At 45.0% G+C, this 23,834-nt stretch overlaps 4 protein-coding genes across 4 annotated transcripts; 2 read left to right on the forward strand and 2 right to left on the reverse strand.

Annotated features, from left to right (window-relative positions):
• Window positions 1-7,727: 7,727 nt before the first annotated feature.
• Window positions 7,728-11,466, reverse strand: LOC133890346 (GDSL esterase/lipase At5g03600-like). The gene is made up of 7 exons (XM_062330745.1): window positions 11,250-11,466; window positions 10,912-10,976; window positions 10,758-10,812; window positions 8,804-9,028; window positions 8,399-8,667; window positions 8,034-8,307; window positions 7,728-7,945 (listed from the first exon to the last, which is right to left on the reverse strand). The coding sequence occupies exons 1-7, from the start codon at window positions 11,464-11,466 to the stop codon at window positions 7,728-7,730; spliced, it is 1,323 nt and encodes a 440-aa protein (XP_062186729.1).
• Window positions 11,467-13,514: 2,048 nt separating this feature from the next.
• On the forward strand, window positions 13,515-14,719 carry LOC133890347 (protein YABBY 7-like). The gene is made up of 6 exons (XM_062330746.1): window positions 13,515-13,604; window positions 13,681-13,818; window positions 13,929-14,031; window positions 14,125-14,173; window positions 14,476-14,551; window positions 14,681-14,719. Exons 1-6 carry the CDS (start codon window positions 13,515-13,517, stop codon window positions 14,717-14,719), a joined length of 495 nt encoding a protein of 164 aa, XP_062186730.1.
• Window positions 14,720-15,382: 663 nt separating this feature from the next.
• Window positions 15,383-19,237, reverse strand: LOC133890613 (uncharacterized). The gene is made up of 2 exons (XM_062331071.1): window positions 18,188-19,237; window positions 15,383-15,940 (listed from the first exon to the last, which is right to left on the reverse strand). The coding sequence occupies exons 1-2, from the start codon at window positions 19,091-19,093 to the stop codon at window positions 15,536-15,538; spliced, it is 1,311 nt and encodes a 436-aa protein (XP_062187055.1). The 5' UTR covers window positions 19,094-19,237; the 3' UTR covers window positions 15,383-15,535.
• On the forward strand, window positions 19,185-22,707 carry LOC133890348 (COMPASS-like H3K4 histone methylase component WDR5B; the record flags this gene model as incomplete). The annotated part of the gene is made up of 2 exons (XM_062330747.1): window positions 19,185-20,036; window positions 22,147-22,707. Coding segments are annotated over 2 exons (1,143 nt in total), but the record flags the coding sequence as incomplete, so codon positions are not given.
• Between the last annotated feature and the right edge of the window lie 1,127 nt (window positions 22,708-23,834).

Genomic DNA, 23,834 nt, shown 5'->3' on the forward strand with positions numbered 1-23,834 from the left:
CCATTTATATGTATTTTTATAATTTCATGTGATATTCTTCTTTTAACTCTATTTGAATTCAAACATATACAAACCTAGGGCTGAAAATAATTTTAGAAATTAGTCCATCATATAAGAAGAATATTAGTGAAATTTTCCATATTTTTGGGAATTTATTTGATGCCCTAATAATTTCTAGAATTTATAAAAGTACCCTTTTTTTAGAGAATTTTAGTTTAAATTATACACATGATTTCTAGGTGAATCTAATTAAAATAGGTTGCACATGGATTATGAAACATGTATAAAAATTTTTAAGATTTTTGGAGTAACAGAAGATCACTGTTTTAAACAGAGGAGGTAGAAAGAGAAAATTTAGCGGCTGAGTACTGCGCTCACTGCGGGAACAGTAGCCTAACCGCCCTCTCGGTAAGACCTGTACTTGCCACTCTGATATTCTTACCGCCCTCTCAAAGGGCTAGCACTTTTAGAGGGCGGTAGACGTCTATTTTTTAAATTTTTTATCCAAAATCTAATTATTTAATTTTTTAAGTTAGAGAATGTAAAAAAAAAAAAAAAAAAACTCCTCGTTGGTGGCTTCCACTAGGCCGTTTGGCTGGTTGCTTGGGATGTAAATAGGGAGTTTTTTTATTTTTACATTTTCTAACTTAAAAAATTAAATAAATAGCTTCTGAACGAAAAAATTTACATGAATAGATGCCTACCGTCCTCTCAAAGAGTTGCAGCCCTTTCAAAGGGCGGTAAGTATGGCACGGTGGTAAGCACAGGGCGGTTAGGCCTTGTAGCCAGGGTAGGGTACTGTTCCCACGGTCAACAGTACTTAGCGCTTAATTTTCTTCCCATCTACTCTGTTCAAAATAGTGGTCTTCTGTTGCTCTAAAAATTTTAAATTTTTTTGTACATATTTCATAATCTATGTTCAACCCATTTTAATTATATTCACTTAAAAAGCATGTGTATAATTTAAAATAAAATTCTCTAAAAAAAGGTACTTTTATAACTTCTAGAACTTATTAGGGGCATCAAATAAATTCTCAAAAATCTAGAAAAATTCACTAATATTCTTCTTATATGATAGAATAATTTCTAAAATTATTTTTAGCCCTAGGTTATATGGTGAAAAAGTGAGGTCCTTTGTAATGCTCCATTTATATGTATTTTTATAATTTCATGTGATATTCTACTTTTAACTCTATTTGAATTCAAACATATAAAAACCTAGGGCTGAAAATAATTTTAGAAATTATTCCATCATATAAGAAGAATATTAGTGAATTTTTCTAGATTTTTGAGAATTTATTTGATGCCCTAACAATTTTTAGAAGTTATAAAAGTAACATCTTTTAGAGAATTTTAGTTTAAAGTATACACATGATTTTTAAGTGAATCCAATTAAAATAGTTGCACATGGATTATGAAACATGTACAAATTTTTTAAAGATTCTTAGAGTAACAAAATACTACTATTTTGAACAAAGGAGATGAGAAGAGAAAATTAAGCACTGAGTACATTTCACTGTGGAAATAGTACCTTACCCGCCCTCTCAGTTGGCTGCAAGGCATAACCACCTTTTGAGAGGGCGGTAAAGCATGTGCTTTCCACCGTGGCATCCTTACCGCCCTTTGAAAGGGCTGTAACCATTTGAGAGAGCAGTAGGCGTCTATTTCTGTAAATTTTTTCATCCGGAAGCTATTTATTTAATTTTTTAAGTTAGAAAATATAAAAATAAAAATAAAACTCGTAAATAGGTGAATGAGGTGGACTGAAATCCACATAACATAGGCCTGCAACGATGTGACCCTTGGGTTCCATGTTTTGCTCCAGTTCCACCATCACACACCAATTTAAAGGTGGTTAAGTGGACCGGGTCAAATGAACTGGCACGAGGTATGGCTATTTCGGCCTGGCCCAGGCTCGGCTCAGGCATGGTACGACACGATGGCTAACGGATTGAATCAGCATATCACGATGGCTTGGGTCGTTCTGGGCTGAAGTCACGGCACGACGGGCCGGCATAGCATGGCTTGTTTAACTATTTCTATTTTTTTTAATATCTTATATAATTTATTTAGATCTAATAACATATAGAATATGTGGTGCAATAGTAGTGTGTTTGACTCCTAAGTAGAAAACTGTGTTCGATTCCGGATAAAAACAAGTTTTTGTGATTTTTTTTTAATTTTTCACGAGCTCACGGGCCAAAAAAGATCATCGGGCCTACCGTGCCGCAGGCCGGCATAGCACGGCCTGGTCTTAAGTGAGTGGTGCCTGGGCTGAAGTCATGATACATAAACTGACACGGTACAACCCGTTTAGCTAACGAGTCTAAATAGACTATGATCTCAATAGACCCGTGACCAGCGTAGGGCGGAGAGTAGATCGGGATGTAGAGAATAGCTTCAAGGGTGTCCTGATCGAAGCCTCTATGGCGATGCGTCGAGGGGATCGAGGGGCCACGCTGCTGACTAGCCGTTCGTCGCCCCTGAAGTTGGCCCGTGTCACCGACCTGCCGTGTGCCTGTGCCGGAGCTCCCCATTTGCTAGACAGGACCATGCCGCCGACATGTCGTGCCGGAGTTGTAGCCGACGTTGTCGCGAACACCTGGGCTAAAGACGAAGAGCGCGAATAGGCATAACCACGGAAGCAGAACGGATGCTGGCTACGGTGGCGCAGAGGTGAGGATTTTCTGATTTCCTTCTCTCTCTTTTTGTCCTCAATAAAAATACTGTAAAAAGGAAGAACTTGACTAAGGAGATAAAAATATGAACAAAAGTTTTGTCTTTTTTGCGCCTTTTCTTTTGTTGGCATGCACTAAATGACCAGGAAAAAAAAGCTGAACAACTGTGGATTGTCCTATACGTGGACTTATCTCTGACATGGACGGCTCGATTTGGCCCATTAATTGCTTAGGTTTCCTTTTTCTAAAGCGCAAGTCCATCTCCAGCGCACTTCGTATTTTACTGCTACAGTGCAAATGCCATCGAAGAACCCTCAAAGATACATTTCACATGAACCCGACGTTCACTCTTAACTTTTGATGCAACTTCATACCTTATAGATCAGTTATTCCACGTCACCTCTGTAACCTCCCATTTAGAGAGTCTCCAAACCTGCTCCCTCACCTTCGGGAACATCGTCAGTGTGAAAATACGCTCAACCCTCTTCTCAAACAGGTCGGCAGTTATATCAGTGAAGGGGACAGAAAACTGAAGCTTTTGCATCAAGCTCAACCTCATTCATGCGGATGCTTAACATGCAAAACTCATAATGCTCCACTAAATCTATCAGGGACATCTTTGGGTCTAGATGATTCTGAAACCTTGAGTTTAGACTTTCACTCTGTTGATTGCTCTGCATGCCGAAAAAATGTCTCCCTTTCGTGTATGCCGCGGACCACTTCTTCTTTAGTTCGTACATCCTCTAGATCCATATGTTCTTTTCCGTGATATTATGTTTTTTCCTTGTACTCCACCCAGCATCTCTCAAATTCATCAACCTCCATAGGATGGTAGATGAGCTTTCTGAACTCCCTAAGCTTACGACCTCGAAGTTGTTTAACCATGTTCTATTCTATGTGCCAACTGCACAACCGCTGATCCGCCTCTGGCATAACAATCTCAATTGTTTTTTCCATCGCAACGCCCCCATCTGTGATCAATGACCATGGATGTTGCTGGCGCATCGCCTCCAAAAATGCTTCAAGCAGCCAAACATACGAGGAAACAGTCTCATCGGATAAGATACCACAACCAAACAATATTGTACTGAAATGATGATCAACTCCTATAAAAGGGACAAATGGGGAGGTTGTACTGGTTCACGCGGTACGTACTGTCGAATACGATGACATCACCGAAGGCACCAAAGTCTATCTAGGACTGTGAATCTGGCCAGAACAGATTTTGAAGTCGGTCTTCATCATCCGTACTGTATTTGAAATAAAACTCTGGATTCTCATTTTCCCTCGCTCGCATATAGTTCAGGACATATTCTGCATCGTTTTCTTAAACTTTTTCCTTCTTCTCCCTAGCAATAAAGTTGTACAAGTCCTGCAATAGAAATCTAGTCTCCACGGGACCACCATGAATCTTTTCCATGACGTCCATGATCTGACATGGCTGAAGCCCACCAAGTCCCAACGCAATTGCCTCGGCTTTCTAAGCATCATTAAGCCCACGATGCGACCACAATACAAATACATGCTCATGTTTTGCAAGTGGATGATCATGGACATCCACAAAATCCTTAACATACTAGATGTCACCCTTTTCACTCATCTGGACATCGAGCTAGCAGGGCATCCACACTGGGTGAGTGCACGTGGCTGCCTTTGTCGATCAGTTCTTTCAAAGTAGTCCACAGACCTAAATCCTTCATATGAGCAGATGAATCTCCTCCATATCACCTCACTGCTACCTGATCTTTTCCTCACACTGTCCTTTCGAACACTAAAGCCTTTCTCTCTTGCATAATTATTATAGAACACATAGAATTTGTCCTCGCTCCTAAACGTCTTATTTGCAACAAAGTTATATTCCTCGATTTCCTCTAGCGTAGCGTCCTCTTTCATATCCATGTTGCTCAGCACCTTTTAAAAAAAATGTCACAACCACATGATAAATAATGGGAACCCAGGCGGCAACATCAAATCTCTAAGAACCTTAGTAGTTTTCTTTACTTTTTTCACCCTCTTGTATGTATTTCTACAAGTGTTTGAACAATGCATTCAGGATCACTACTCCCTCTAAATGAATTAATTATCGCTTGATTAAACTTCACAAATACCAACACAACAACAACCCTCCTTGGCTGATGGCCACGCCACGACGTTCTGCTGACGAAATGTGCCAATGGCCGCCACATTCCGGTGATGGAGCTGGGTTGGACGGCAGCACAAGTTCGCTATGGGTCCTGCTTCCGTACCACAACGTATTGTCGAGGGAGGCCCAACGTCCACGTCGCGGCGATGTGTGCCTGTGCATAGCCGAGTATATGGCAGTGGATTGCCGATGGAGGCATCGAACGTGGGTGACGAAGACGGGATCCACATCGAAGGTGGGTGACAAAGAAGTGATTGGCATCGTTACGGGTTGCAGGGACACCAAGGCAGCGTCAGCACGGGCTGCACGGTGGCGGCTACCGGCTAGATTTGGGCGCCGATGCCGCGTAAGTCGCGATCCACACAAAAGTGTTAGACACGCCGCCGCACAAAGGCAACCAACACGGCGCCGGATCGACCTGCGTGTCGACTACGCCTGCAGGCCAGATGTGCACGTCGATGGCACGTCTTCGGGTTAGATCCAAAGGACCGTGCTAGGGAGGGCCACCACGTATGCAGCCACTCCGCCCTAGGTGCAGATGGCACCAAGCAAACTTCAAGGCCGACGACTCGATTGTTGGCAGTGGCTGATGTCCGATTGGAAAAAAGGCTTGTTTGGTTCGATTGGAACAAAGACACAACTGCCCTTCAGTGGTAGACCCCGTAAATTTTAAGACAAATTGGACAATTACAAACCTAACCTCCCCAATCAACGATGTGATTTCATCCATACTACTGTTCTCTTCCTAATAGTATAATGCACCGTAATGGTTCTCTATCATTAACTACTTTAGCAAATATATCTAATTATCCGTACATGACATTTATCTTATCAAAAGATGCTTTTTTTATTGAGAAATTTTACGGTGGTCCAAAATTAATATGAGCCATCTATTTTTAGAGTCCAACGGTACAGATTAGCCAGGATACTACTCATTTCTCACCGGTAGTATAGGCAGTATATGTGAGTAGTATGATAGTATTAGGGTTATTTTGGGGAGAAAAATACGTGGTATGAAAGTAATTAACTGAAGTTATATGTCTCTAAATAGAATAATATTTCATTGCCGTTTTAACATTTTTATCTGCATTCGGTATGAGAGTTTATTTGCTACCCATCGGCTAGGGTTAGCGATCCGACGTTTGCGGCATTGAGCATGGTGGGTAATTTTAACAAAATTGCTACAATTACCAAAATATCCAATTACGTGGATCGTCGGATTAGATTTATACTACCTCCTACCACTAGGTAGTATGGACCACCATAAAAGAACTCTTTTTATTTAGGAAGGGTCCTTTCGACTCTACTTAATCATCTCATCTTTCTTGCAGGGAGAGAGGATGCTCCTGTCTTCGGTAGCATCATGAGAAGTGCTGCTCCAGCTAGATTATTCCGACCAAGTTGTATTAGGGTTTAGTGTAGAAACCTTGTCCAGCTGGAAATTAGCCAAGCAGAAAGTTAGTGGTACTTAGGAACTTGCAGAAGCAATACACAATAATCGCCCTTAGATACTAACACACAGTCATAACGAAACAATCAGCAATGATACAAACTTAGTTTCATTAGGAACAATTTAAAAATGCTTAAGAAACCAAAGCAAGACTACCATCCACGAAGGCATTAAGAAATGTAATCATATTTATCTCCAATATATATGCCCCAGATTTGTTCTACACTTCTACATAATTTTCAACAATAACTCAGTAGAAGAGTTATGAAAAGTTGCCTAACATACCTGCATAAATAAAAATATGAATGGCAAAATATGCCAACATTGGATAGTGACCAATATAAGAGGCATAGCTGTCCCTCTGGATGTTCACAGCCCATTCACTATGCTGAATTATTCATTAACATCTATGCTTAAATACATCGACAGGTGCAGGTATTCGCCGCCTCTAAACTTACTTAGGTAAACACATGACGCTGGTGCAAACACATGCATGCAAGCTCGCTCACGGCTCACTTGCCATGCCCACCACCAGCGTACGAGCTAGAACGAGACCCGGCGTGTTTCTTTGCTGAACGTATGATTGGTGGATGGACTAGCGCAAGATTTCATTGCACCAGTGGGTCTGGAGCTAGGGCTCGTCATTTTTCTCGATCGTGTGGACCTCACGGTTAAGAGCCTAGCGCAAGCGAGCGCATTACACTGAAAGGCGCATTTGGTGGGGTTTAATTACACCATGGAGAATTACTTGCTACGCTTTTTCACAGTTACTTTCTAGTACGGGATTGCTATAACTTATTCGGGTGATTTCTCACTCGAATCACGCGATTCTCTCACTCGACCATGTGAACGCGCCGGTCTGGTGGGCTTAGAAAAGAGGTTCAGAGGAGGAAGGTAGGCCAGGCGGTGGTGACGGGAGAGACGGCGGGAGACAAACGGTGGGCCAGGTCGGGGCGTCTGAGCCGACAGGCTAGCGCAGCGAGGGCAGCAGAGGCGGGGACGATTGAAGGAGGGCGGGAGGCGGGGGAGCGGGCGAGCACAGATGGTGGGAGGCGAAGGTTGAAGATGATGTCGGATCGTCTGATCACAAGATCCAATGACAGGGAATTCGTGTGAGGAGAGGCAATTTTTTGCCTAGGTGAGCCATAGACAACGCCTTCTAGTAATATTCTTGTAAAGAAAGGAGATCACTGTAAAAATTATACCAGTGTATATTTGGTAACGACCAACGAGGAAAGCAAAATATGCCCAACTGATACGGCAACCTAGCAGTTCGACTCACTAACCACTCACTCCTATAACCTATCAATTACATATCCCTACCAACCAAATACCGAGATCTCATGAAAAGAACCGAAGCTAACACTAACAGAATCGATCGAAGCTAATTAATACAGAACCTAATTAACAAACTCATGCGTGATTGCAACCACGCATGTTAACTACCAATAGATATTTAGATATCTAGGAAACCCTTGATGGGCTCTTCCAGCTGCTCCATGACAGCCTTCCAGCCGGCCTGCGTCGGGTGCATGTAGTCCCAGTAGAAAGACTGGTCCGGGACAGAGCATACGCTGTACTGCACGTCGCCATCCTCGTCTTCCTGCCCACAGTACCCGACCGGGTCGAAGCTATCACAGCATGGCGTGAACCTGTGCTTGAATGGAGACGAACCTGCGATCATGTGATTTTGAGAAAAATTAGTAGTGTGCAATTAGTTTTTGGTGACCGAGAGACGAAGGCACGCGGTTGAATACCGTACCGTGACTAACGATGATTTTGATGAAGATGGTGTTGAGATCGAGCAGGAGGATGGTATCCGATTCACCCAGCTTCTGTTTGAGATACATGTTGTGGACGCTTGTGACCACGTCCTGGGGGCCGTAACAAGCGGTGTAGTTGTTCGACCTAGACCACCAAGGCCTGCAGCCGAGCGGGGGCAGAGAGTTCACCAGCACCTTCTGCACACCGAGCTCCTGTAGCCGGTCGACGCCGTCGGCGATCGTGTCCACCACGTTTTTGGCCACGGCAACAATCTGCGAGCAGCAAAAGTAATCAAGCGCGTGAAAAATATATCACATGTCCGCCGACCAATCTGTCGATCGGTTCACCAGTGTTGGTACTCACGTCGGCGTAGCTGGACATGTTGACGCGTGCATAGTCATGGCTGCCGGAGAAGGCGACCAGCGCGACCGAATCCTTGAGGTCTTCGTCGATGATGCCGTGCCTAACCAGCCTCATGAATTTGTCGATCTGCTCGCCGAGCGTCGGTGCCTCTCGCGACACCTCGTACGCGCCGGCGCCGCCGACGGCGAAGTTCATGCCAAACGGGTCGACCCCGTTCTGGCCCCTTAGCCTTTCCGCCGGAGGGGACTCGTCCCGCCCCAGAATCTTCGCTGCAAACGACCAAGAGAGACATGGCAAAGACGCATACATGCATGGCGAATAGGTCTAGTGATGCACAAAGAAATTCTACGTGGTTATAGCGAGTGCTTCACTAAGATATAGATGGATCTGAGCTTGCTTACGTACCGACGAAATCAGATTGGACCATGCCGTTGGAGAAGCGTCCGGTTGGTTTCTTGTCGTGGTCGTAGTCCGAGCTTCCGTAGGGGTAGTACCAGGCACGCGACGTGCCGCTCTTGTCTGACATCGGGACGTTGCCGGTGTCGGCGAAGGAGTCACCAAACACGAACAGTTTATACCGCTGGTCGGCGTCGTCGGAGGCACCCTGCCGCCGGGACTCTATATGAGCAGCTACGCGACCATGCAAATTAAAATAGCGCACGTCATGTCGATTATTAATCGATAGCGAACTCTAAGAACAGAAAAAGCAAAACAATCAAGCATGCACACCATTTAGAAGGAGAACGATGCAGATGGCGAAATGAAGCTTCATCTTTGCAGCGCGTGAGGTAGACGAAAAAGTGGCTGCGGTGGTGAGATGCAAATGGCAGCGACGTGCATAGCTATTTATAGATAGGAAACAGGATGGAATCGAATCTAAACTGTTTGTTGAAACTAAGGATGGGATAATCTAAACTGAAAATCTCGATTAAAACAATAACCTGATCGTGCATACCGAACAATCGTGTCCTCTTCCTGCTAACTGCACTTGGCAGTGGCGAACCCAAGCTCCGCCCCTGGCCGCCCCAGTATATGTATGTAGGTAATGAGGGAATTTACTATATAAGCCGATCAAATTTTGAGTAAAACCTAGCTCATACAACTGCACAAGCATCTCCTCAGCGAGCGCACGACCTGCGCCTATCTCTCGCACGCCCGCCCAGGCTCTCTAAATCTCTGGGACCGTCACTGGCACTTGGTGGCCCCGTCGCTGCTTCAGTTCGCCCAACAAAGGCCAAGTGGCCAACGAACACGCTTGCACTTAGAACGTACGGCTTTCTCTGTACATTCTGTTTCAGATTTTCTTTTGCCGTGCATGGACGTGCCGGCACATTCATGTTACCGCGGCGCGCGGAGGCCTGAACTGCAAGGCAAAGGCACGCATGCAACCGAACCTTTGGCACCCACAGCCAGGGGCGGAGCCAGGTGCCGGCCAACCTGGGCTCCGCACCCCCCCCCCTCCTCCGTGCAATTGTTTTAGGCAGGTAATGGAGTTCAAGGCTATTACTAGTTGTTAGTACTAGCAGGCAGCCCATTAACGAACGAAAAATCTGCTGACTTTTTAGGCCCAGATGCCTGTCCTTTCTGTAAAAAAGCGACGCAGGTCGCAGATGTAGAAGCTCGGCTCGCCGATCTCCGTTCTCGCCACGCTTGACGCCTTCGTCGACCTCCGTGCTCCACTACTCGCAGTCATCACTGACCTCCATGCTCGCAACTACACGCCTTGTGCTCACAGCTCTAGTGCATCAGCCTGCACAGCTGCAGGTCCTTCTTTTCTTCTAAGTAGTCATCTACTTTATGCATGCTAGATGTGGAACTTAATCGAGCTTAGAGCAGTCTAAATAGGCCATATCTACTGTGTCGGCTCGAGATCCGACACTGTAGACACGGTTCAGATACAGTACGATACTACGGGTCGTGTCTAGGTTGAGTGTGCGACACAGTATGACCTGGTTGAGTCTGAAAAAAAAAATCATATAATTGATACTAATGGACGTAGTAGTATGAAATGTTTCTTTTCTACGTATAACACGATAAATTTAGAAGGTGTATATAGAAACAGAAGTTATCTCTATAAACAAAGGAAAGAAAATTCATCATACTTGGTGTGTTTCCTCAAGCTCTGAATCACAGGAGCCCCAATAGTCAGATTAGGAACGAAATGCTAGCATTGCAAACAGCCAGCAAAGTTAAAATACGTACTAGGATGGTCCGCGTGCTACGCCGCACGCATAGAACAACAGCAGTAGTTGCAAGCAGCAAACAGACTTGTTCAGCAGTGTTCTGAACAGAACACTAAAGCATCACTATATAAGCTGTACAAACAACAATAACATAATCTCATCTAGGTGAGGATTACAGGTATGAGCAAAGGGAGGCTTTGGCAAGGACCTAGTTCTTTCATGTGTTCCCTCCTGAAAAAGAATGAAACAATTTATAACACTGGAAGAACATATATCTATAAACTACATCATTATGCGGCAAGAATGAGAAACATAACTAACATATAGCACCTTATAATCATGAATGATATTGTAGAAAAGTGTTTTACAATCGGCATCATCTTCAGGCCTAGAACCTGAAATAGCTCGAAAAGACGCATCATGAATCTATGTAGGCATATGAAAGGAGGAAGCAAGAAACACCCAGAGAGCAAGATTGTTGGCGACAGCGGCCGGATCTATCGACCTCGAGGAGGTCGCAACGGTGAGGACAAGAGGGAGAGATGAGTTCGTGCCGCCCACCTCGTAGCAGTCGTCACCGCCACCAGAGGCCACGCCATGGATTACGCATGATGTGCTTTGGTGCTTACCTTTACCTAGAGATGCATTGTTCCACTACCACCGCTCACCCGGCCACATGTCGTCCATCGGCCAGTGGCCATGGATCCACCATGCACCTTGGATCTCAGTCACGCGTGCTGGATCTCGAGCACTGGATCCGGTCACTATGGATCCATCACTTGAGGTCATCCTGCCGCCACCAGACTTGGGCTTGAAGGAGAGGCTGGAGTTGTCGAGGAAGTAGACCGTGCCGGGCGCGATGGAGGCGGCACCTGAGGCAACCATGGCGCTGTCAAGGAGGTGGTGAAGGTGGGCGAAGCGAAGGGTCTGCGCGGGCCGGCGTGGCCACCACTGCTTCCGTCGTAGCGGGCAACTTGGGAGCTCGGGGGAGAGAGAGTGAAGGAGAGAAATGAGGAGCCAAGGCCGAGGAGTTGACATAAAAGTGCAACAAATAGTTTTTTCGGGTCTGATCCATAGTTATTAGTGACGGGTGACAACTGTAAGTCATTAGTGACGGTTTGTGAAGTGACCCGTCACTGCTATTATTAGTGACGGGTCTGAGACAAGTCCTCGTCCGAGATCATATTAGTGACGCATATTAAGCAACCGTTACTAATATGTTATTTCATATATTGGTTTCTTACGTAATGGGAGAATTATTGTTTAGCCCTGTGCTAATACTCCTACGAACTAGCACAACATCGTAACACACAGACACACCAGCCGCTGGACTCGGTTTAACTTGTTTATGGTACTCCATATTGTACTGATACATGCTTGATATTACCATATGGATATGGCAAGCTAATAGCTATAGCTCACCAGTCATCTCCTCCACATCAGGCCGTACTGAAGAAACAACGAAACGCGACACTTCGTACACTTGGAAGTATAAGGTACGTGTTTACAGAGTGAGTATCTCTTTTTTTTAAACAAAACAGATAGGAGAGCTGCCAATTTACATTAAAAAGTCTAGATGAGTATAGAATAAAGTCTAGATGAGTGAAGTACATGGGACAACAAGGTTCTTAAAAAACACAAAAGGACTATTCTCTAGGGATGAAGTGAGCAAATCACCTAGCTCCCGTCTCGGGATTGCAGGCTCCCTTTTTCTCTTGGCTATTGTAGGGACATTTTTTTTATCTTGCGTTGCACCTCTTTCACATTCCCTATCTAGCAAGAAACTAAGATCGACAATGGCTTCATTCCAATGTGAAAATCATTTCTGACAACAACGGTCCTTCAAACATAGCCATATACTCTGCAGAATGACTTCTAATGGTTTGAGTTCATCTTTGAGAAGACCGAGCTTGCACCATAAGTTGCGTATGCTGCATGGTCATCATTGGCCGCCGTGAGGCGAGATGTGTGCTTCATCAGACAGTGGACATGTCAAAGGTTCGGCGTTGATGTTTCACTGGTGTTGCCATCGATAGGGTAGATGGTGGTCGGTGTTGCAATATGGGGTGCGCCAGGTGGTGAAGAGGTCCTTCAACCATCGCACTCAGTGATTGGTGGAGAGGGAGTTTTTTACATTTACTAGGCATTTTTGCATCTCGAACGTATAATGAACATTTTCAGATCACCTTCGTCGGTGTATGCAGTACGCAATTACGCATGCATGGGAAGGAGAACGAACGAGTCATTTTTTTGTGCCGGAATCTCCTATTCAGTCGGCATGCCCGGAATGGAGGAATCTTCAGGGTTGCAAGACGCTGAAACAACAGAACCGAGGAGCCTCTGCATGGCAATCGCAATCTGAGGAGTAACTGTTTGCCCGACCTGCAAAAAAAGTACTTTTGAGTTCGGCCGATCAGTATACAGTGTCTGCAACATCAAGCAACCGTGCCATTTTCGCCATGACCATTACGGCGTTACCTGTTGGATGTGCATGGATTTCTGATCGGAGACTTGCCTGCACGGTGAGTCTGCTTTTTTAAAGCTAATCTGCAGATCTCGACTGCGAGAAGGCACCGATTTTCACATGCTTGTTGTTCGCCTGATAAGATTTTCCCTGAAAGGCTGAAACCTCTTGTGGCCTGTAGAAACAAGGGACCTGTCCCAAGGGGTTGCCATGACTTCCTGTTCGGGCACTTGGCTTGCTTGAGATTGAGATCGAGAACTGGTTCACTTCATTGATTGCAAGCACTGTCACTCACATGCTCCAAGCACATGTCACCCATATATTAAACGACGTGCATCTTACCCGGTTCTGCAAAGATAATGTTGGGTTACTCGTTAAGCTGATCCTCGTTAGCGCCTACAAATTGCGAGCCCTGGGTGATGGCAGGACAGCAGTAGTACAGTCACACTACCACACTTGCCGCACAGCCATGTCGTCGTCGGTGCGCCACCCTTGCTTCGGCCTCCTCCAGGAGCAGCTCGGCTACGTGCAGTGCAACTTCTGCGCCACCATCCTGCTGGTAAGAAACGATCGAGACCCGATCATCCTGAGCATGCGCGCACGATCACGTATATATGCGGCACTCGTGCATGCAGGTGAGAGTGCCGTGCGGTGGCAGCCCGCAGCTGAAGACGGTGGCCGTGCAGTGCGGCGACTGCTCCGGCATCCTCTCCGTCACACTGCCGCCGACGCTGGCGGCTGCAGCGCCGGCGTCCGTCGAGCTGCCCCTGCAGGTCATCACCGTCTTCCTTCCCTTTGCATGGACAAGCGCGTGGCATTGTTCTTTCTCTTACAATCGTGCGCCTGAATCTATCAAATGATGTGTGTGGATCTGATGAAACAGGAGCCAGGCGTTTATCAGCCGCCAAGGGACTCGGACGAGAGCAGTGGAGAGGACAGGGAGATGGAGGTTGCAGAGAACAATGTCTTCCATACGGTTAACAAACGTAGATGATGATGCATGCGCAGTATTTTTTACTGTATTTTTTTCGTGTGGTTTTTTTTTTCCTAATCAAGCAAGGTTTCAAACATCTTTGCAGCTCCAGTTAGGAAGCAGCGGACACCGTCAGCCTACAACTGTTTCATCAAGTAATGACCAGAAATAAGCCACTCACTAGTCACTGATATTGTTACTGCACTCATACATCTTTGCATTTGCTGTATAGTACTGTACAAGATATACAAATCATGCAACATGCTTCTGATGCATTCATACAAGTCGAGTACATATGAAATGCCCGCTCCATTCTAATGTTCAGTATTGTTTGATATAGACCAAGAACTGGATATGTTGAGATCAATATTTTAACATGTTCTAACCAATCTCTAGTAGTACTCTGCTGTTTAGGTGAGTTAACGAGATCTTTAACATGGGTTCAATCTGTTATCAGGGAGGAGATAAGGAGGATCAAGGCGAGAGATCCTAGCATCACCCACAAAGAGGCCTTCAGCGCTGCTTCTAAAAACGTGAGCACTCTTCAGCTGACTGCAAGCTCCAAACAGTTTTTTGCCTCATCAGTTTCTGGCTTTGTACAGCATTATCCATTAAGATTTCTTCATGTTGTTAGCAAAGTATCATTGGTTGCTTCACTGCAGTGGGCGCACTTACCAAGAATCCAGCAGAAGGGAAACTGAGGAAGGGATCTGCTGCTGCAAAACAATTTCCAGATATGCAAGCTGCAAAAAGGGAAAACAAGATTAATTGCGACCTGAATAAGGCTATGGTGTAGTCAGATTCAGAAAAAAGCAAACAAGATCCACGTTGTGCCTTCAGATGAGTTGAATCCATGGATTTTGATGTTGCACACGTGAGCATGTGGTACCAGAACTTACAATCATGTGATAGATGCAGCATGGTTTGCAATTCGTATATCAGTTGCAGTATTGACGGAACTAGGATTTACCAAACCTGATGAATCCGATAACACTACTGCAGCAGGACGACGATAGTTAAAAATGGTTTTCTGGAATGAAGCCCATATTATGAAACTTACCCAACCAACTCTAGTGATAAAGATAAGACTGTGTCCAACGGTTTCCTTTTAGGGACCAAAATCTCTTCACGACGGGATTTTCGTTCCCTTCAACGCTCCAACGGTTTTCCTTCACGGTTCTCGTTGCGAAGGGATTCCCAGGGTCATTCCCTCCAGGTCGGGATTCTCTCTCTTTTCCTTTCACGATTCCCTTCAAAGGGAAGAAAGCTGTTGAAAATGAGAGAAAATAAAAGGAATAAGAACGGAGAAAAGAATCGGGAAGAGAACGAAATGAATGGAATATGATTGAAGACAGTCTAATATCTTTGTAAGCAATTTGATTAACATGCATGATTCTGCTGCTGTTCTCTTCATCAGTACAAAACAGAAGAAGAAGAAAAAAAGGCAGGGAAAACTGAGCGTTGATATTACAGAGATCTCAAACTCTATTTGTGATCCAAGCTAGCGTATTAAAGCATTACTCCTTTGATGCTGGCATCAACCGGAGCCTTTCCTCAGAAGCTTTGCCCGAACCATTCTCCTCTGATAAAAGCGCCTGCAGGTCACTCCCATTTGCCAGGCTGTTGAACTCCACTGATTTTGAGGGGAGCGCGGGATAACGCCGCTGGCAAAGGGTCATAAGCCTCTTGATTGACTGAAGGTACTTGCGAGTGGTCTCATCATTCATGATGTGGGCGACACTATTTGTGTAGATCTTTTCTCGAGCAGAACGCTCGTGGATACCAACCATAGTGACTCCAATAGGCCATGGTGCGTTCCCAATGGCCAGCTTGATGTATTGGTCCATTGCTGCTAAATAATCACGCTTCATGCAGCACTCCACAATAAAGAGCAATGCTTGTCGGATGTCATCAGGAAGAACCTAAACATATTCAACAACAGTTAATGTCAGAAACGCCAAAACTTGAGTCAGGAAAGGCTGTAATAACATTAGCAGTAAATGGTATACATAATCAATATTCAGATGTGAGCATCAGAATTTAGCTCGAGCAGAGGTATGACAAGAAGCTGAACCCATGCCCCATGGCGATGCAATAATAGTTATATCGAAGCTGAATCTCAGCCAGGAACCATAATTTTTAGTTGAAAGTTCAGCTAAATTGCAGTACTACATTAACAACAATTTGGGACCACAGTATGCCAGAATCAGAACCTGCGCTAATATAGGACAAGTGCAAATGAATGAACAACCAAAACCTTGAATGTGTAAGAAATAATTGTTTGTATGAAGTTAGGGCTTGAAATTCCACACGTCAATAACACTCGAGTCCCTGCATCCCAAAATTTTCAAATAATTTATTTTCATCATTTTAGTAAGTCTGACAGCCAGAATATGAGAACTCCAAATATTATGCATTAATTGTCTGTGCTTGTTTGTAGATACTCCTTACATGCATAAGAGGTGTATTGAGCTTGCAAATAATACACGATGCAAAAACAACTTGAGTAGAAACTCGTTGAAGTAGTGTTTATTTTCACGAGTACTATAGAAATGAAATGATTTTCAAGAGGACATGATATGTATTGTAAAACACACAGAATTTGTGAAAATGCCCAAACAAAAAATTGCTGAAGTCTTAGCATCACGATGAGTCGGTGATTGAGAAACAGTACATGCTTTCCATGATGGGTGTAGATATTCGATTACTATATATCTTTTGCAAAAAGTAAGCTTGTTAGTTCCCAAGCTACTGGACTATAAATAAAGAAAGATGGTGTTTTCATCTTGAGGTACCAACCTAACAATCTATCAGAATATATCATAACTTTAAGTAGTTCCCATGCAATATCCTTCATATGATCACAAAATACAAGTGAAATAGATTGAACTCAAATGGTTATTGAAAATTATGCAAATACAAATAGGTTGTATTTTCCATCATCATCATATCACAAAGTGCAGTTACAGAACATGAATTACATGTTACTGTTGAAATATTAGTTGACCATTTATAACTCTGTTGTAAAAAAAAAATTCATTACATTTAACGAGTGAACAGATGAACTAGGTCATTTAGCCCAACAAAATTATGTCAATGTCAACAAAATTATCTTTGTCCCTTCAACATCTTGCAACTAGGTCGTTAACTCGTTATTTAAGCTCCTCCCTTCAACATCTCTTCGGACTCAATGGTGGTTCTCATTTGGGACGAGATTGATCGTTGGTGTAGTGCAGGGGCGAAACAACTTGCTGTTCTCAGAGAACGGTTGCTCGTGTTTGCCTCTGTTATCTAAACAGAGACACCGGTTCTATCTCCTAGTTGTTACCCCTATTGTAATTTTCCTTTTCCTTTGTTGATCAGATTCAAAGTCTAAGGCCCGGCGAGGGTCGTCGTGTAACTTTTAGTATTTTCTCCCTTAATACAAAGATGCGCAACTCTCCTGCATATTCTAGAAAAAAAAAAGCTCCTCCCAAAATAAGCAAAACATTTTGAAGTGCAAGAATAAAAAACAATTTAAGAAAGAGTTTCTAAATCCAATGAAAACTAGGGTTAATCAGATTCATGCCATCATAAATATTTTGGTTTTGAAATATGTCATTATAAATTCGGTATTTGAAAACATGTCATTATAAATCTCTTGAAATTGGGTTCATGCCATTATAAATCTGCTGAAAATTGGATCCATGCCATTATGAATCTCCTGAAATTTGAATTCATGACATTACAAATCTCCTAAAATTGGATCCATGACATTACGAGATGTGCCTGATTTGTAACGATAATGGCATGTATATAATTTCCATAGATTTGTAATGGCATGTTTCCTAATACCGGATTTGTAATGGCATATTTCAAAACCACGATATTTATAATGGCATGAATCTAATTAACGCTAAAAACTATGCCCGAGGTCCAGCCCTGATATCTGTTCTTTCTAATCCAACTCAAAGTTCTAAAATTGCACTCATCGGTCATCACGTCAACTAGTTGTCCACAATCCTTAATTTTCCAGGTATACCATGCTGCAAAAAGCTTCATTCAAATTCTAATTCTACCCACTCAATTTTTTAGTTAATTTTTGTACAACTACTTCAATTTGAAATGCAATCAAATTAATAACACAATTTAAGCAACCCTGTGATGGAAACCCCCAAAAGAATTCTCACCTTCTTCCTGCAGAACTCGAACAGGGGGCTGAGATAACGTGCGCACTGCTTGAACGTTGCAACCATCGACTTCCCCTTCGCTGTCCGCTTCTCCAGCTCTGTCATCTCATCGAGCTCCTGGTTCCACTCGTTAAGCAGCCTCTTGAAGAACACCAAAATCTTGTCTTCGTTGCAAAGCTCCTCAAACTTGGTCTTCATCCTCTTCGAGTCCTTGTCTGCATCGGCATCATCCCCGCTCCTCTTGCCGTCACCGTCCCCATCATCTACGCTTTCTCCAGCAGTGCCACCGTCGCCACCATCACCCCCGCCAACACGCTTACCCTTGCCCTTTGCATAAGTGTCCCTTCCGGCCTTCTGCCGCTTGCGCATCTCAATCATGTCGCGGAGGAAGTCGTTGGTCTGCCCCTCCGTCATGTCGAGGTCGTCGATGTCGTCAATCACACCGGACTTGAGCACGAGCTTGAAGCGCGCGAGGCGGGCGTCGTCGTCCTCCCCGAACAGCGTGATGGGCTCGCGCAGCACGCGGAGGCGCCGCACCACTTCGTGCCGCGGGAGGTCGAGCTCGTCGATGCGGCGCTCCTCGGAGAGCAGCGCCTCCTCCTGCGTGGTCTTCTTCGCCGCGAGGGCGGGCGGGACGGAGGCCGCTGCTGCGGCGGTGGAGGAGCTAGGGTTAGGGTTCCCCGCCGCGGCCTGGGCTGCGGCGTCTGGGTTGCTGGGGTCGGAGGCGGCGGCGGAATCGGGGGAGGGCGCCGAAGCGCTAGCCTTGGCGAGGAGCTTGCGGTGCTCGTCGCGGCGCTTCTGGAGCTTCTTCTGCTCCAGCTCCGAGCGCCGCACGAAGCTCTTCCCGCCGAAGTCGTCCGTCGCCGCCTTCCGCTTCTTCTCCAGCTCCCGCTTCAGCAGATCCATCGGGCCGGCTTGGCTTTCTCAGAGAGAGGCGGTGCCGCCGTGCCGGTCGGCCGCAAGCCCGTGTTCGTGTATTTGACTCCGCCCTCCCCAAATCGACGGCTCCGACTTGTGTAGTGTTCTGTTGGGTAAAGTGTGTTGCGCTAGTAATAAGACGCCGCAGACAATTCGACGCATTTCACTTTCCGATCGCGCGAGGACGGCGCGCCGCGGTGCCGTGCCGGTTCCGTCGCCGGCCAAGTCGTCGGGGCCGCAGCAGCAGCCGGCACCGGTGCCGCCGTGCCGGCCGTACCGGCAGGTGCGGGCGGCGACGCACCACAGCCTCGCGGTCTCCTGCGTGCGGTTCTCCCCCTGCGGCCGCCTCCTCGCGACGGCGTCCCTCGACGGGACGGTCGCGCTGCTCTCCCCGTCCTCGCTCACCGTCATCGCCACCCTGCGCGGTCACGCCGCCGGTGTCTCCGACCTGTCCTGGTCCACGGAATCGTTCTACCTCTGCTCCGCCTCCGACGACCGCACCCTATGCATCTGGGACATCCGGCCCATCCTCGCCGGCGCCAACCCCGGCGGGCAGCCCGCCGGCGCCGACCGCTGCGTCCGCGTGCTCAAGGGGCACACCAACTTTGTCTTCAGCGCCAACTTTAACCCGCAGACCAGCTCGCAGGTCGCCTCCGGGGGGTTCGACTGCACCGTGCGCAACTGGGACGTCAAGAGCGACCGCTGCACCCGCGCAATCGACGCGCATTCCGAGCCCGTTACCTCCGTCCACTTCATCGGGGACGGCTCCATCATTGTGTCCGGAAGCCATGACGGGAGCTGCAAGATTTGGGACGCGAAGACTGGGGCTTGCCTCAAGACGGTCATCGACGACAAGAAGCCCGCGGTGTCCTTCTCCATGTTCTCGCCCAATGGCAAGTTCATCCTCGTCGCCACGCTGGATGACTCACTGGTATGACCAATTAATTCACTGCTGATTCATAATAACGTTTACACATTTAGACATTTAGTGGTCAACTCCTTACAGTATCAAGTCTTTGTGATGAAACTGTCTAGAAATCTAGATAATCTATAATCTTTTTGTAATCGAGGTTCAAAAGAAGCTCATAGATAGGTCCCTTCCCTTAGGTGTTGTGAACTTCACATCACTCATAGTCATTGAGGACGGGAAGCTCCTGCTATTTTCTGTGCGATATGCAAATCAAAATTGCTGGCGTGTAGCTTAATCTTTTTAAAAGCTTTTGGGTGTCGAGGTAACGTTGATGCATTTTGATATAGTTATACTAACTGCTGACTCTAGATAGTTTTGGCCTGACTTTCAGCTTCAATTGAATCTCTTTACTATGACCAAGAACCCATCTCAACTCTGATGTCTGAAGTTAAAATGAAGCTACAGGGTTGATCTTTTATTCTCTCTAATAGAAAATCTTTGCTAGCAGACTGTTACTTCCAGTCATATAATTTACTATTACTGAGGTAATTTAAGCATATCCTGTTTCTTGTATAGATTCCACATTTTTAAAAATAATACAGCTACTAAACGACTAAAATTTAAGCTTTAGATGATGCATGACTAGTTTCTTTATACTTTTGTGCCAGTTTCCTGCCAAACTTCATTTCTCTATTCATAATGTTTAGATACTGATGGATGTATGCATCCTATTTTATGTCATTGGTGTTCTGAAAAGTGCTATAGCCGCTAGGTGCTGGGTGGACATTGGGGTGGGGCCTACATGGGTTAGGTGGCTGCCTAGATGAGCTAGGTGGCAATTAGGCGCTAGGCGCCCGCCTTTTAGAACAGTGCTTGTAATGTCGTTTACTTGTTTGGCTATTTTCTAGGGTCATGCTAAACCCAAAAATAAACCCAACTTCTAATACTTTTTTGCTTCATCCTTGCTGTGAGTTTGTGACCTCTGCTCGCCTTTGCCTTCGCTATCACTACTCAAACAATTATGATACCTGTTATAATGCTATTTGTTGTAGTTTGTACCTTACATTCAACTTCTTTGTATTGTTGCAACATGATTGCTTGTTACAGTAGTCTCTACCTATTGCAGCAGTTCCAAGTGTCACATCTCTGTAGGCTTTTACATTCAGTTTGTCAGAAACACTGGATACTGTAACTCCCACTAGTAAACCTTGTATTCCAGAATGTTACATCAATGTTCTTAAACTTATTTATTCTTATGATACCAGCTATTACATATTACTACCTTTAAGGCCTGCCAAGTTTCTACGAGTTTGTCTATCACGGCTCAGGATGCATAGTTAAGACCCAAAAGTGCCGATATAGCTTCTAGAACCTAATAAATTTATATTTCTTGTTTGAAAGAAAAAAGTTTTTTTTCTTTGACTGGTGCAGTACATCTTGACAAATTTCTTACATTGCCTTGTATTATTATGAGGCATAATAGCAGAGCATCGTGACACATTACCTGAAATTATTACAATTATAATTCCTTGTACAACAATTATGACTGCAATCTTGTCTTATATCCAGTCTTGTTGGCATGGAAGGTCCATATGCCACCACCAGGGACGGAAAATTTAGATCTTAAAATGCTACTGTCTGAGTCATCCTAATGAGTAAAATCCTTTTTATCCATAGCAAGAGGAAAATCACTCTAGGTTCATTGAGTTTTTGATTGATTCTATGAAGCGATAGAGCAAGTTCTGTTATTTGTGTATTGTCTGGTTGTTAAATGTTTTCGAAAATTCACTGCTGTAATTTATGTTCACATTTAACGTAATGGCATGCATATATCAAGTGAAACTTCCTGTGGACATTGTGGTGTCAATCCTTGGTCTTAGTTTGATCCATGTCAACCACTGCACATAAATGCCCCTTGGAGCTTCATGTAGGCTGGTTAGTTGCATTTTTGTTTCATGTCATGGAGCTGAGAAACTTAGGTGGTGTTGTATGCTAGTTGCTAGCACAGTTTTATTCATGATGGTGGTTGTGGTTCCCACTTCGCATAATATGATGACAGGTAGTTATTTTGTTTGGGAATTTTGTGGTTGCTGGAAATATGCTTCCTAACTTTATTATTGCCACCTTGCAGAAACTATGCAATTTCGCTACTGGCAAGTTCTTGAAGGTGTACAGTGGACATGTGAACAGAGTATATTGCATCCAGTCTGTGTTTTCCGTTACGAACAGGAAGTACATTGTTAGTAGATCAGAAGAAAATTGTGTGTACATATGGGACCTCCAAGGGAGAAATATTGTTCAGAAACTGGAAGGCCATACTGACACTGTCATCTCGGTATCATGCCATCCGACAGATAACAAAATTGCCTCCGGCGGCCTTGATAATGATAGGACTGTGAGACTATGGGTTCAAGATAGTTGATGAACTTGCAGAGAAAATGTATCGATAAATAGGACGTATGAACTTAGCTCAACCTCAAGAGTAATTGGCATCTCAGAGAGAAATATGTCTCTGCCACCCATGGATCACTCTTGCAGATGCTTTACCGGGGGGCAAAAGAACATTAATTGAACCTTGCAGTGCTTTGTTTTAATCTAATCTGTTATCCTAAGTTGTGAGCTTGGAGAAAACAAAAAATCTCCTGATGTTGTGATATGTGTATGCGATGCCCAGTGGCTATTGTTAAGTCAATATTCGTCCTCTTAGTTTGAAAAGTTGCAATCCTCCAGTAAGATGCAAGAGACTTGTTGTCAGCTGTCTATAAGCCTTGTCACATAGAATGTTCTAAGACGTGGAGGAGCGAAAAAGAGAAAGAGGTCAGGCCTTCTGGCCAAAGCTCTATCAACTACTTCAACGGCTGACAATGGCTATTTGTCTCTCTGTACATGCTCTTAAGTGTCATTGTATAGTATTTAACACTTAAAACATGACAGAAAATCCAGCATGAGTACCAATTACTATTATATATTGGATATTACATAAAATAGACTCTGGAGATGATAGTACTGGTACATCAAGCTGGAATGCAGCCATGCAGGATGCATGCCCTTGCACGTCAAAATCACAATTACTATACCAAAATCACAATTAGACTCTGGAGATGATAGTACTGGTACATCAAGCTGGAATGCAGCCATGCAGGATGCATGCCCTTGCACGCCAAAATCACAATTACTATACCAAAATCACAATTACTATACTGCAGGTAGGTTTACTTTTACAGTCTTTGTTGTCAAGCCCTTATAGCTTATTTTAGTGGGGCTAGATTATTTAGAACGGGTCTGTCTATTGGGCACCTGACTGTCGTTACACAATTTTTTTCTTCGTACCATAATGTCTTCCGATCACCTCCGGTAAGCCCGAACCTGGTCCATACCCACGTTCCCTCCATCCTCGACTCCGGCGAGCTTCTTCTCCCTGCATTCATCTCCGCCCTACACTCATTCCTCGTTTCCAACAGCTCCTACCACCGGATATGCCACCGTTGGTCGTTGCCATGCTAATCAGTCTCGATTTGACGTCCCCGTCCTAACCCTACCCACTAATGTCGTCCACAACACCGATCGCCTCGCCGCCTTACCCACCAACCATGGTTTGCACCCACACCGCCTCCGTCCTCAACTGACGTGAGCTTTTCCTCCTTGCCTTTGCCCCCTCCCTACCCTCCTTCCCCATCTCCAATGACTTCAGCCACCAAATACGCCACGTTGGCTGCCGCCACACTAATCAACCTCGATTTGGCGTCCCTACCTTGACCCTACCCATAGACCATCATCCACCACCCTGATCGCCTCGCCGCCCTGCCCACCAACTCTGGC

Source organism: Phragmites australis, chromosome 14 (assembly GCF_958298935.1).
Source record: "Phragmites australis chromosome 14, lpPhrAust1.1, whole genome shotgun sequence".
NCBI lineage: Eukaryota > Viridiplantae > Streptophyta > Magnoliopsida > Poales > Poaceae > Phragmites > Phragmites australis.